Source organism: Saccostrea echinata, unplaced genomic scaffold (genome assembly GCF_033153115.1).
Source record: "Saccostrea echinata isolate AGI-Se365-2 ecotype Australia unplaced genomic scaffold, CSIRO_AGI_Sech_v1 ptg000044l, whole genome shotgun sequence".
In the NCBI taxonomy this organism is placed as follows: Eukaryota; Metazoa; Mollusca; class Bivalvia; order Ostreida; family Ostreidae; genus Saccostrea; species Saccostrea echinata.
The window spans coordinates 1005454-1019164 of NW_026889793.1; the positions used below are offsets into that span (position 1 = coordinate 1005454).

Below are 13711 nucleotides of genomic sequence, written 5' to 3' on the forward strand. Positions count from 1 at the left end.
TTCATTTTTCCTGGCCCAGTGGTTCTTGAGAAGAAGATTTTCAAATGATGCCATTATTTTTTCACTAATTCCTAATTATCTCCCCTTGAAAGAGGGTGTGGCCCTTCATTTGAACAAACTTGAATCCCCTTCACCCAAGGATGCTTTGTGGCAAGTTTGGTTGAATTTGGCCCAGTGGTTCTTGAGAAGAAGTCAAAAATGTGAAAAGTTTACAGACAGACAGATGGAGGGACAGACGGACGCCGAACAAAATGTGATCAGAAAAGCTCACTTGAGCCTTCGGCTCAGGTGAGCTAAAAAAAAAAAAAGATGGAATAAGTGTTTTCTGAGCGTTTATATATTTTTGAAGGAACCTATAGTAGTGGATTGTCTTGTTTCAAGAGATAGAGAGTTCCATTCCCTTCTTGCCATTGGGGCAAAAGATGATTTATAAATATTTCATCTACACTTAGGGATGCAATAATTTTGTGATTGTCTTGTTACGTAATTTGATTCGTGTTATTGAATGTTTGGAAATATTCTTTCAGATACTTGGGTACCATGTTATGAAAAATTTTATACATAGATGTTCTTACTTTGGACATTCTTCTACGCAGCTCTGTTAAGGCTGCATAAAGGGGGCGGGGCCTAATTTATACGGGAAAACTTTACTGTGACATCACACAAATATAGCAATTCCTCACAATAACAGAAAATGAAATAATTTGCGAATCTAAACTGCATAAGAGTAATGAACTACATCAAAACTTACCACTGCATTCATTTTTGTCGCTAGTTAAATCCCACACAACAAGATATAAACAAGTCATTGATCGCAATGTACTTGTCGACATGACGTCATCATGGTAAAGTTTGACGCATTTTATGTGCAGTGAGAGGCGGATCAAGTAATTTTTTCACAGTGAAAAATGCATTTTATTATTAAACAGAATATTATTTACAAATCTTAGGTAGACCATTAATACAAATCTGAAACGTTTGTTTAGTACCATTATTTAAAAACTATCGGGAGAATGTATTGAATTAATTCTACCGTGTTTTTGTCTACAGGGTGTGCCTGTTTCACGCCGAGGTGCCTCATTAAATCGCCTTTTCGCAAGGGCATACACTTAATAGATCTTGACCATTTTTTGAATACACATAACGGACGTATTCCTTAACTTGAAAAGTGCTGCTGCTTTCCTGAAATCGATAGCATAATTTAATAAATACATAAAGTACTTGGTAAAGGTCACACATATTTCGACATTAGCCAGATAACTTGAAATTTAAGCTAATAAAATGCGAATTCTATTTAAGGCAGCAGCACTTTCCATAAACTAAAAGTTATGTTGAAACAATCTATTACTTCAATTTTTAATTTTAACTAGGGTATGCCCTTGCGATATTGAAATTTGTTTGTGACCTACATACAGTACACATTACATGCATTTATCACGTGACTATCAAATAACGTGACCAAACCAAATTCAGTACAGAGCGAGGTATACAATGTTATTTCAAAGAATGTTAAAGTCATAAGATAATATAGTACCTTTACAAAAATAAATTCAGTCTAAAAAGGTATGTATTTATGCACGTATATATTCTGTTGATTTCTTCGAAGTACGCCTTAACAGTGCTGCGTAACAACAAGTGGTTCCCAACCGTTTAAATGATATGACTAAGGTTAAAAGTTTTTCAAAAAGAATGTCAAACTACAAGGTCAAAAGATATAAAAATGTTGATGCCCAATAAATAAATAAATAACATAATGGGAGGCCTTGGTGCATTGAAATATCTTAATGTATTTCAAATTTCTCTACATATACAGGTAGGTCTTTTGCAAAACACTATATCTTACTATTGTTATAAACAGCATAAAAACAAACTGGCTCTCTAAAAATATATAATTTAGTAACAGAATAACTATAGCATATATATGAAGATAAACTAACTTCACTTAAATATTTTGATTTCCATGATTTATTTCTAACATATACATTAACTTAATAAGTAATATTAGTAACTTGTTAACATCAAATTGGTCAATAGTCATATAAATAGTTATACATTTGTTCTGTGCATTCTTAACATATGCCTTTTCAAAGAGTGTTTATGCATTACCATATTGCATTTCTCACAGGCAGTCCACATCATTCCTTTATGGAGAGCAATATGAGATAAAAGAGTCCATCTAGTTGAGAAAGATTTTCCACAAATGTCACATCTGATTTGACTATCAGGATTTTTCTCTTCTAAATGACCACTCTTGTTTTTACTCTCATGTACATTTAATTTGTGCTTTTCATATGGCAACCTTTTACAAAAGCCTTTGCCACAAACATTGCAAACCCACGGTACAATGCGCAGTTTTTCTTCCGTGCTTGAACAGTTATTGATTTTGTGTCTTATCTGATGAAGTCGCAAAGAAGAAGCACACATGTAGAGTTTCCCACAAATCTCGCACAGTCTCTTGCTTGAGGAGTTGTGGGTATCCATGTGAGAAAATCTGGACATCCAACTATGAAACCTTTTCCCACAGATCTCACAGAGAAATGGCTTTTCACCACTATGTAGTCTCTTATGTTCTATGAACCGAGATTTCCACCTCAATTTCTTACCACATACATCACATGGAAACCTTGCAGGCTCATGTACTCTCTGATGTCTTTTAAGAACCTCCTTTAATTTGAATGTTTTCGGACACTTATCACATGCAAATGTTTCCATACTTGAGTGTGAAAGTTTGTGTAATCTCAGAGAAGTGGGATACATATAGGCCCGCTCACACAAATCACACTTATACTGTTTTGCGGTACTGTGCGACATTTTCAGGTGCATCACATATGAACATTTTTTTGTAAAAGATTTCCGACAATCCAAACAATTGTAAAACTCTTTCACTTTCTTCTTACACGTTTTACCACCCAAAGGTACATTACTTGGTTGCTGCACTGCATCTATCATCATTTCATCTCCTTGTTTATTTTGATCCGCATGCTTTGAATCACAACTCACAAAATAACTTACAGCATCTAAAATCATTTCACCTCCTTGTTCGCTTTGCTCTTTCTTTCTACACTTACATGTATTACAACCAGAGCCTACAATACTTGGTTGCACAGCCCCTAAAATCATTACATCTCCTTGTTCGGTTTGCTCTTTCTTTCTACACTTATTACAACCAGAACCTACAATACTTGGTTGCACTACACCTAAAATCATTTCACTTCCTTGCTTGTTTTGCTGCATTATGGTATCTGTGTTCTCTTTTGGCTGGTTTCCTGACTTATGACACAGTTTGCACATTAATTCTTTTGGGAGTGGTACTTCTTCACGAGTTTCTTTCCCAACTGGTTGCCCACAAGAAACACAACAATACCACACATAAGCGCAACTGCTGTTCTTTTTGTGCTGTGCAAAGCTCTCCAAATTTTGGAATATTCTTCCACAAATCCCACATTTTGGTATTTTTGTTCGAATGACTCGAATAATTTTCACAGATTTTCCCTCACTCTCATAGGTTGGTAAATTAACTTCTTCCATTCCAGCTTTTGGTTTCTCACAAATGATACCATGGATACACCTCAGATGGTGTGATGCATCAGTTTTAAAAGAGAAACTCTCTTCACAATACCCACATTTTATGACTTCACTTTGGAATATCTTGTGCTGTCGAACATGCGTCTCTAGAACTAATGAATCACTAAAACCCTCATCACAAATTCCACACTTGAAAAACTTGAAGCCAGTTTCATTCATTTTATCTTTGCTACTATTGTCTGTTAAATCTTCATTCGGACCTTTCTAAAAGAGAAAAAAAGAAAAGACAATACCTTCAAATGTCTTATTAAACTGATTTATGGATTACAAACAACGTACATGGTATTAAGAATATTTATAAGCACTGTAATCCATTCATAAAATTACAAATCATACAAGCTACATTTGCAAAATTCAAATTCCCAGTAAATTATGGAAAAGAAAATTTACTGGTTTACATTGACCATGTAAACCTCTACAAAATGCTGTACAGTCAAACCATGTCAACTTGAATACAATGGATACGTGACTTAACTTTGAGCTATCCAAGTATTTTAGATATTGAGGTTAAAATAAATTTTAAACTAGAAATATGTCCATAGGACATGAATGCCCCGCCAAGGGTATATGATTGCGCCCATGGGAAAAGGGCCTTATGGCAATTTTTACACATTTTAAGTTTTTCATGGATATTAATAGAGCAAGGTTAGAAGTTGCCAAATCTGAATTTTTATGGCCCTACGTCAACTCTAAGTAGGTTTTTTCTTCATTTATATCAATGATACTTGAATAGGTAAACAATGATGTCATGTTACTTTCGCACCGTCAAAAGTTTTCAGAGTGAACATGACTTTCACTTTGCATTGTAATGTTACTAGGTAATAAATGTATGTTATTGAGCATTTCCAGAAACATTTTAAGGTCATTGTCTCTTTTAATAATTGTATAATATATGATAATAAATAGTTGTATCAACTATTATCCATTATGCAGTGGCGTATAGAATCTTGAGTGTTTGTTCGTTTGTTTGTTTTACATTTCACTATGCTGGAATGTCAGGAAAACCCGAGAAGCAAGCGGCTTCTGTTCAATATCAATTTATTCTCTCAAAACCAAAGTATTTATCTCATGTAATAATCGTTTGAGAAACCTGTAGAATTTATTCGAAAATCTTCTCATTTTAAGCATGGCTCTCGATAGGACAAGATGTCAATTTTTTTTTTTTGGGGGGGGGGGGGGGGGGGGGGGAAGGATCCAGTATAAACGATATCTCTTTCAAAATGTGAAGTTAAAAAATATTTCAAAAAAATTATCGGGAACAACAATAAAATAGATGCTGCTGGGTAGTGAAAATTTGTTGGGTTTTCTTGTTTTCGTTTTCTAAATATAATTAGACAGAAAATTTGTGAAATGTAGTGAGTTACCGTATACGCTGTACAACAATTTAAGGACATTAAGTTGATACACTGCATGTTAAGCAATATTCGATAAAAAAAAAATCTTCAAACAAAAAATCAGAAGGACTTCTGCCCGCATGTGGTAACAAAACTTCTTTTTTAAAATTGAAATGATACACATTTTTTCAGTCACATCAAGGAAAATTTTTGAATAATTAATTTTAAGTAAGCAGGTTGATAAATTATAAACAAATGGATGAATTATAATTCACATGCATTTAAAATGAAAGGAACAGATCCAGGATGACCAGTGGTTAGATTGTGTGTGGGGGTGGGGGTGGGGGGTTAAAAGTTAAATGACAGAAACATGCAATACTTGTAGTTAACATGAGTTTAATAGCATACGAGGGTTGTCGTATTTTAAAAATCTTCCTACATTTTAGATGTGCAGGGGGGATGCCTTCCCACCACCAACCCCATAACCTCCAAATACATCATTTGGTTAGGTTTGAAATAATATTGAAATAATTCCTCAATTTATTTTTGCACCTTGAACTCTCTCCTTACGTACATGTATATGAGCAAGGTCATTTTCAAAACAAACAGCGATCATGAGCTCCACATGCCTGGAACTGGAAACGTAACTGCTATCAAATCTAGTTAATCATGAGAAAAATTACGTCCTAGAATAACGATTTTGTTTGATTTTGTAAATTAAAAGGTTTTAGAAGAACATGTATACACTGGGTATTAATACATATCGGGTATTTTATTGTCATTTCAACAAATTTTATCCGAACTTTGAATGAAATCAATATGTCTTTTTTTAAAATTAATATCAAATAGATTTTTCTAAGAAATAAATCATCAATAATTATATATATATGTTGTCGTTATGAATCAATGACAGGCAGATTAATTAATAGAATTTTTTCGGCTGAGGTGGGGGGGGGGGGGGGAGTGTAAAATTAATTGAAAGTTTTATATATCCAGTCAGTTAAATGCGACTGGTTCATAATATTCCTTGACTGGCTGAGTTTTTAAATGACAAATTTTTACGATGTGGCACACATTTAGGTACATGTAAATATTGTTATGTGATGGTGTGTGTAGAATCCCCCCCCCCCCCCATTTCTCGCGGCTTCTTTATCGTATGAAATTCTAATGTTATTGTTTTCAAATGTTATTAAAAATGAAGTTTTACAATATAAAAATTCCATTCTGGCCCCATGCCAGAGACTTGGATATGCTTATCCTTGTAAAGCTTTACAGATACACTGTAAAGTAGTTAGGTCCCCGTAATATAAAATGACCCCGGCCCTCTTCCCCGGTCTCCTGCACTGCCACAAAAATAAAATCTTTCAAACATATTTTTAGTCTTTTGTGCAGTATATTTTTAGCATTTAATTTAATTTGTACAATGCATGTTTACATACAATTTGATCTTAACAAGATTTATTTCAATAAATCCAAATAACAAAATCAGCCCGTTTACATAATTCAACGGCAAGTTAAGCAATATCATACTAAACCGATAACTGAGATTATTATTTCAATAAGAAAACGAGTTTTATAGATTGATAATAGAACTGTAATACAATGCTGAGATTGTATGAATGACAAGGATTACATATACATGTATTTGACTTTTAAGTGACTAAAAACTGCAGATAAAGCTAAAACCTTTGAACTTTTTATGCACAACACGAGTACCAAAATGTTATATTTTCGAGTTACTGAAAATAGATAGACAGCAAAAGAAGAAAAAAAAGAGATAGAGATTTCTTTTCATAATACGATATTGTTGTGTTTTTGAAAATTCGCCTTTTCATTAAAGTTTCGCATTGTATTAATAAACTGGATTTAATGTAACATCTCTCTCCCTCTCTCTCTTTCTCTCTCCCTCTCTCACATACACATCAGGTATACATACATGTAAACTTTTTTTAAGCTAGAACAATTAGAACAATTTTATTTCATTCGATAGTTTTTGTTTGTTTTCAAGTACTTACATCGGAAGCGGCAACAACAAAAATAAGATGAAACAATTTTTTGTTTAATTTCATTTTATTTTATTTAAATTTATGATCATTATTACTGAAAAAAAATTCAAGTTATTTTAAAAAAATAATTTCATGTTAAAATAAATAGATGCACATGTAACGGATTTAAAAAATAAATGAAAGTCTGGTAGCATCTATTTCTTATTCTATATTTTTTTTCTCTTTCACTTTGACAGCAGCTAGTTCCATGAGCTTTCAAAAATACTTTTAAAGAAAATATAAATATAATACTTATAATTAAAACGGTTTTTTAACTGATGATAAGTAAGATTTTTAAAAATATTTTTTATACTACAGGAGCAAATTTGTATGAGTATGTTGATTTTGAATGGTGTTAAAAAAAAAAGAAAAAAAAAAAGAAAGTCCCTCTCTGGTACCTCTCTAGTATCTCGCTTGTCAGAGTTACCTCTCTTGTTTTTATTTATACATGTAGTTCTTAAAATTAATATCACGTCTGTCATTCGTTCGTACTTTTGCTAGATTTGTGAAAACTTACAAGAATACTTAAAATTCTTTTCTGTTGGAAGAAGTGTGATCAGTTTCAAATTTTTGGCAATTTAAGTATTTTACAGCAAAAATTTATACACGATGTACCAATGCTTCAATGTTTACATGATCGATGTGTTGAGAATGGTGGGGCGGATCTTATACAGGAAAACGATTTCCTCTGCAATATTTTGATAATATACCTGTCTTTAACAAAAAACTTCAATTTGTCTATATATCAAAATCGCATTCGTTCATCTATATTCAATTATCCAGAAAATCACCTTGTCTGAAGCTTCTATACATACAAGAAATGCATAGCCCAGATCAGAGACGTATAAAGCTACAATAACATGGAGTAAAGAAATGGGTCTCGAATAAAATTTTAAATATTTTAATTACTATCAGTGGACTAGAAGATCAAGACGTGAATTAAAGATATAAATGAAAATAAATAATTATTTTAATGTTGAGAACAACCACAAAAGTGAGCTAGACGTGTCAAAACATAAAACACGTGGATAAAAAAATCTGCGTCGACGCTCACCGTCTGCAACGTCATATCTTTATGACGTTATTTCTCTGTTTTAGCAAAATTGCCATAAGGCCCTTTTGTCATGGGCGCAATCATATTAGTAATGCAACATTTTAACACAAATTGAGAAAAGTGAGGTCAAGGTCAAAGGAAAGGTCAAGGTCAAAAAATATTGCTGCAGTTGAATAGCTTACATCAGTATGTATCAGCATATGACATTTGATTCAGAAACTAATTTAAGAAAAGTGAGGTCAAGATCAAAGGAAAGGTCAAGATCAAAAAATGTTGATGTAGTTGAAAAGGTTACATCAGTATGTATTAGCATATGAAGTTTGATGAAAATATTATGAATGGTTTCTTTAAAACTGAGCTAAACACTAATTTAAGAAAAGTGAGGTCAAGGTCAAAGGAAAGGTCAAGGTCAAAAAATATTGATGAAGTTGAATAGCTCTCATCAGTATGTATCAGCATATGAAGTTTGACACTAATTTAAGAAAAGTGAGGTCAAGGTCAAAGGAAAGGTCAAGGTCAAAAAATGTTGATGCAGTTGAAAAGGTTACATCAGTATGTATTAGCATATGAAGTTTGATGAAAATATTATGAATGGTTTCTTTAAAACTGAGCTAAACACTTATTTAAGAAAAGTGAGGTCAAGGTCAAAGGAAAGGTCAAGGTCAAAAAATATTGATGCAGTTGAATAGCTCTCATCAGTATGTATCAGCATATGAAGTTTGACACTAATTTAAGAAAAGTGAGGTCAAGGTCAAAGGAAAGGTCAAGGTCAAAAAATGTTGATGCAGTTGAATAGCTCTCATCAGTATGTATCAGCATATGAAGTTTGATAACACTATCTTGAATGGTATCTTTAAAACTGAGCTAAAAACTTATTTAAGAAAAGTGAGGTCAAGGTCAAAGGAAAGGTCAAGGTAAAAAATATTGATGCAGTTGAATAGCTCTCATCAGTATGTATCAGCATATGAAGTTTGTTAAAAATATCTTGAATGGTTTCATTAAAACAGAGCTAAACATTAATTTAAGAAAAGTGAGGTCAAGGTCAAAATAAAGGTCAAGGTCAAAAAAATGTTGATGCAATTGAATAGCTTACATCAGTATGTATCAACATATGAAGTTTGATTACACTATCTTGAATGGTATCTTTAAAACTGAGCTAAACACTAATTTAAGAAAAGTGAGGTCAAGGTCAAAGGAAAGGTCAAGGTCAAAAAATGTTGATGCAGTTGCATAGCCCTCATCAATATCTATCAGCATATGAAGTTTGATAAAAATATCTTGGATAGTTTCTTTGAAACTGAGCTTTGAACAGAGCTAAACGCAAAGTGTGACGGAAGGACAGACGGAAGGACAGAAGGACGGAAGGACGGAAGACGGACATGACAAACACTATATGCCCCGGCCATATTCATGGCGGGGCATAAAAACACAAAGGTAATCAAAGATTACGAACCTCACCTCAACGAATGTTATCAGACTATGATCAGTATAAGTAACGCAAATTTCACATCATATTTGCTTTATAGTTAGTGTGCATGCTGACAACATTATTCATGCAAGTTCTGTTTAAGTAGGTCTTATAGTTCATTGGGAATTGACCTGTTCCAAAAACTTAAACCTGTTCACTAATCACAGGGCTTAATTGACCCTTTTTAGTACAGAGTCCTGTACCCTTTCCTTTGGGAATTTTTAATGGAAAAAGTGGAAAACCTTGGAAATACTGATGTTTCATATCAAATTAAAATGTTGATTAACATGATTAAAGAGTAACTCTGAAGGCTTATTCCCTATTCACATCTTATTAATAATTAAAATCTCAAAATTTAAGTGTTATTTAATATAAATAGTACTGATTAATGCAATCTGCAATCATTTGGGAAATTTTACTTAAATTTTGGAAGAAAAAAGTCAATTTTCATTTGGGACAGGGTCCTTTTACAGGACCTGTATGCAAGGGTTATTAAGCCCTGAATCAAGAAAATGTCTTTCATTTCCTATATTTGAAGCAAGTCTGGAATTGTCCATCCTTCCATGCATCATCCATGCAAATTAAATCATAACAGGTCATATAATAATTATAGAGCTACTCCAAAAACATTGACATGGTCACTCATTTGGAAAATGTAGGTCAGATCCAGCATCCAAAGCAAGTCTGGTAGTGTTCATCCCTAGATGCATCATCCATGCAAGTTGGTCCAGGTAGAGCTCATTTTTACTTGGGAATAGACCTGCTCCAAAAAACTTTATCATGGTCACTCATCTGGAACCAGCATTCGAAGCAAGTCTGGTAGTGTCTATCCCTAGATGCAAGACAATATTGACCTGTGACATGTTTAATTTTATCTTGTATTAGTTCATATCCAAAAAATGCTGTCGGAAAAAAATAAAATAAAAATATAAAATAAAATAATTTTCCTACCTACCTACCCTATTTTTTTCAGGCTGGTAGCAGGAAACAAGACTATTATTTTTTTTGGCCTGAGCTAAAAACAAGAGGCTATTGGGGCCACAGTGTTCACCTGAGTCAATTTGGCTGCTAGGGTAGCAAGAAAAGGGGTCATCAGCTAGAGGTCATGATTCAAATAAACTTGAATCTACACTATCTAGGATTGTTTCCATATTGATAAAATGTAGATTTTAAAAATATTTTCTCCTAAATATTCCTATGTAAAGTGTTGATCTTCTTTTGTAGCCCCACTCTAACAGTAGGGGTCATGATTTGAACAAACTAAAATTTAAACTAATTTCAGTGTAAAACTTTGATAAACTGTTGTGGTTCTGCCCTAATCCTGAGGTTCATGATATAAAAAACATGAATCTACACTACCTTTATAGGTAGCTTCCATAATAATTTTCTTATTCATTTAGCTTTGAGTGTTAGAGAATAAATTTCTAATTTCTAATTGATTTTCAGATTCTATATATTGCAGTCCTTGGATCTTTTAAGTCACCTGCTGTGGAGAGAAGCTTGCAGGCAATTATCCAAAAACTATAATGCTAGCAGCAAATAAATACTTATTAAAATAGCTGTATTGTACATCATGTAACTCAATATGTTGAATATCATGAATATCTTGAACATTCTCTTTCCCACCGACTTCAAATTACATGTAACAAGGTTTGTCTATAGCTATTACTTTTACACTCTAATTGTTCACTTCACATTCATACAATTATTGTAAACAGGGAAATTTTTGCCCCCCTTTTTTTCACCCCTTTCACCCTCGTTGCAAGTGGATTAATTTTTAAAATAGGTGGATTTCAAAATAAACAGCATTTATTTATCTCTTTAATGCAACTACGTCCAGGCAAATTTGGAATAGGGCACAATTGTTTGCAAGTGTTATAAGGTGAAAATAAGATGGGTGAAAATGACCATGTATACAATTTAAAGTACTTATACTTACTGCAACAAGACTATTTTCAACCCTTCCTTCTTCACTCATAGGGATGGAGGACTGGATTTCATCAACAACTGAGCTTTCCTCTATTTTCACTTTGACATTTTCCAGTTCTGGTGTTTGGTTAAAATTTTGGACTGGTGGTGGTGGATCCAATCTCTGAACTGATTGAATAATAACTGAAAAGCTCTGCTCTGTAACCTCCACATCGGCAGGTCCCACTGTTTTTGAAGTGTCCACAGGTAATGTTTTGTTATTTACAAGCTGATTAAGAGTAGCAGCACTTTGAACACCATTGTTCAGATTAATCAGAATGCTAGGATTGCTGAGAATTGAACGGTTCATAACATTTGTGCTAGAGTCAGCATCTGTAGTATTTTGGTGAACAGGCATGGTATTTAGTGTTTTTCCTGTGTTCACACTAGGCTGGGATACCTGAGTTCCAAGGCTCTCTGTGTTCAAAGTGGTCTGAGAGGCCTGCTGAATCCCGGGGCTGTTCATGTTCACATTTCCTGATTGACCTTCTTCAGTTAGACAGCTTTTCAAGCTCCCTCAAGCACTGTAAGCAGTGTAGACTGAATCCTTAAGGTCTCTAATGTTTTGTTGCAGATTTCCTTGGGATCTTTGATTGACCATTATTCAAAGTAGAAAGAACTGCTTCTGAAACAGTTCTGCATCCTTGATTTTTTCACTTATAGAAGTAGTAGCCATTTGTCTTGTTTAATTTGGCCTAATTTGACTAAATTACAATCTCTCAGGTATTTAGTAATTTGTTTCTGTTATTAACATGATGAAGGCCAAATTTTAGATTTAATGAAGCATTTCTTTATGTTCCTGTTCTGGTCCCAGGGATCCATGGTAAATATCCAATCAAACTCAGGAACTGGACAGAGTTAGATAGTAATCTCAGTATCACATCTGGGAAGATAACTGCAAAACTAAAAAAAGAAAAAAAATTATTTATGCTTTTGCATTACCAGTACTTGCTTTTTTTTTAAAAAAAAAAAAAAAAGAAAAGGAGTAATTCTTTAAATTATGTATAAATATATAATTTGATGAAAAGTTCACACAGTGAGAAGTTATTCATGTACATAACTTATGTGTCTTACTCCAAGTACCACAACTAGAATATGTCCCAATGCATATAGTTGCAGTGCTGAAGATCAGAGCAGATCTGTGCTCTAAACCTTAAATTTTAATTTGAAGGATACAAAAAGGAGTTACACTGAAAATAACTACCTAATTAATCATAATGAAACATTTTGGAGCTTGTACATGCCTTCTGCCTTCTAAGTTACAAAAATAATTCATATAAAGACAAAAATTCAATTTGTTTCTCAGCATTTTTTTTACTTCAAATTTACATGCCAAGCTGACCTTCTGTACTTTCTGGATTGTTCATAGTGAATGTGTAGACCCTGTTAGAATTATTTGTCCCTGTTTATTTTGCTACATTGACCACACACGGAACATGAAACCAGGTTCTTTAGTCATTTTAATCAATCTAGACTATATGTTTTTAAAAGAGAGTGCAGAGAGCGGCACAAAGCGCCGCTTGCCACTGCGAGCACTTAAAGCAACGCCTGGGCGAAGAGAAAATTCGGACTTTGCACATTGATCCAAATGAATTTTTTTCCGCAGTCACCTGTGGTCCCATAATGCTTTGTGAATTGTATCTCGCTGCAAACTACGATCTTGTGGTACCCAGAAGTTCCAAGAAAAAATAAATTCACCTTGATTTAATGGATATATAGCAGATAAATAGTAGATTAAACGTTCTTTATTAAAATAAGCACTGTTGAGACTTTATGTTGGTAATGCAACTTACATACAACAACATGTGACGTCAGAGTCTAGACGTACGAAATATTACGTGCAATTGAAGAGCCCAATCTAAATTAAAACTGAATACCAGAAGGCATCTCCACAGGCCCTGCCAGTACTCCATCAACATATTAATTCAATAACATTTTGCTGCACAAATTTACCACAATGTCTTGTAAACACTTGCCACATTCATATGCTAGACTAGCACACTTAATGAATAAAAATAATTGTAAACATGTTGAAAGCTGAAGATCAGTTTTGAATTTCTATCTATTTTTTCCCATCAGCATTCTTTCAAAGTTTATATTGAAAATTAGGAAGAATTACGACAGAGTGGTCATTAACATTTATAACTTTTCGTAAACAGCTCAAAATGGTATAAAGGTGTAGATCATTCTATATGCATGAAATGTACATAGTGTAATATACATATTATAGACCTATTTATCGTCTACGGCAACAGGA

The 13711-nt window shown here is 33.4% G+C and overlaps 1 protein-coding gene across 2 annotated transcripts; it reads right to left on the minus strand.

Moving 5' to 3' along the window:
- Positions 1-1967: 1967 nt before the first annotated feature.
- LOC133201513 (zinc finger protein 43-like) lies at positions 1968-12346 on the minus strand. 2 transcript variants are annotated; one of them, XM_061337312.1, is made up of 2 exons: positions 11426-12346; positions 1968-3789 (listed from the first exon to the last, which is right to left on the minus strand). In XM_061337312.1, exons 1-2 carry the CDS (start codon positions 11918-11920, stop codon positions 2047-2049), a joined length of 2238 nt encoding a protein of 745 aa, XP_061193296.1. In that variant the 5' UTR covers positions 11921-12346; the 3' UTR covers positions 1968-2046. The 2 variants fall into 2 exon arrangements, with proteins under 2 accessions (XP_061193296.1, XP_061193294.1); XM_061337310.1 differs by having other exon boundaries at positions 1968-3785; positions 11416-12346.
- Between the last annotated feature and the right edge of the window lie 1365 nt (positions 12347-13711).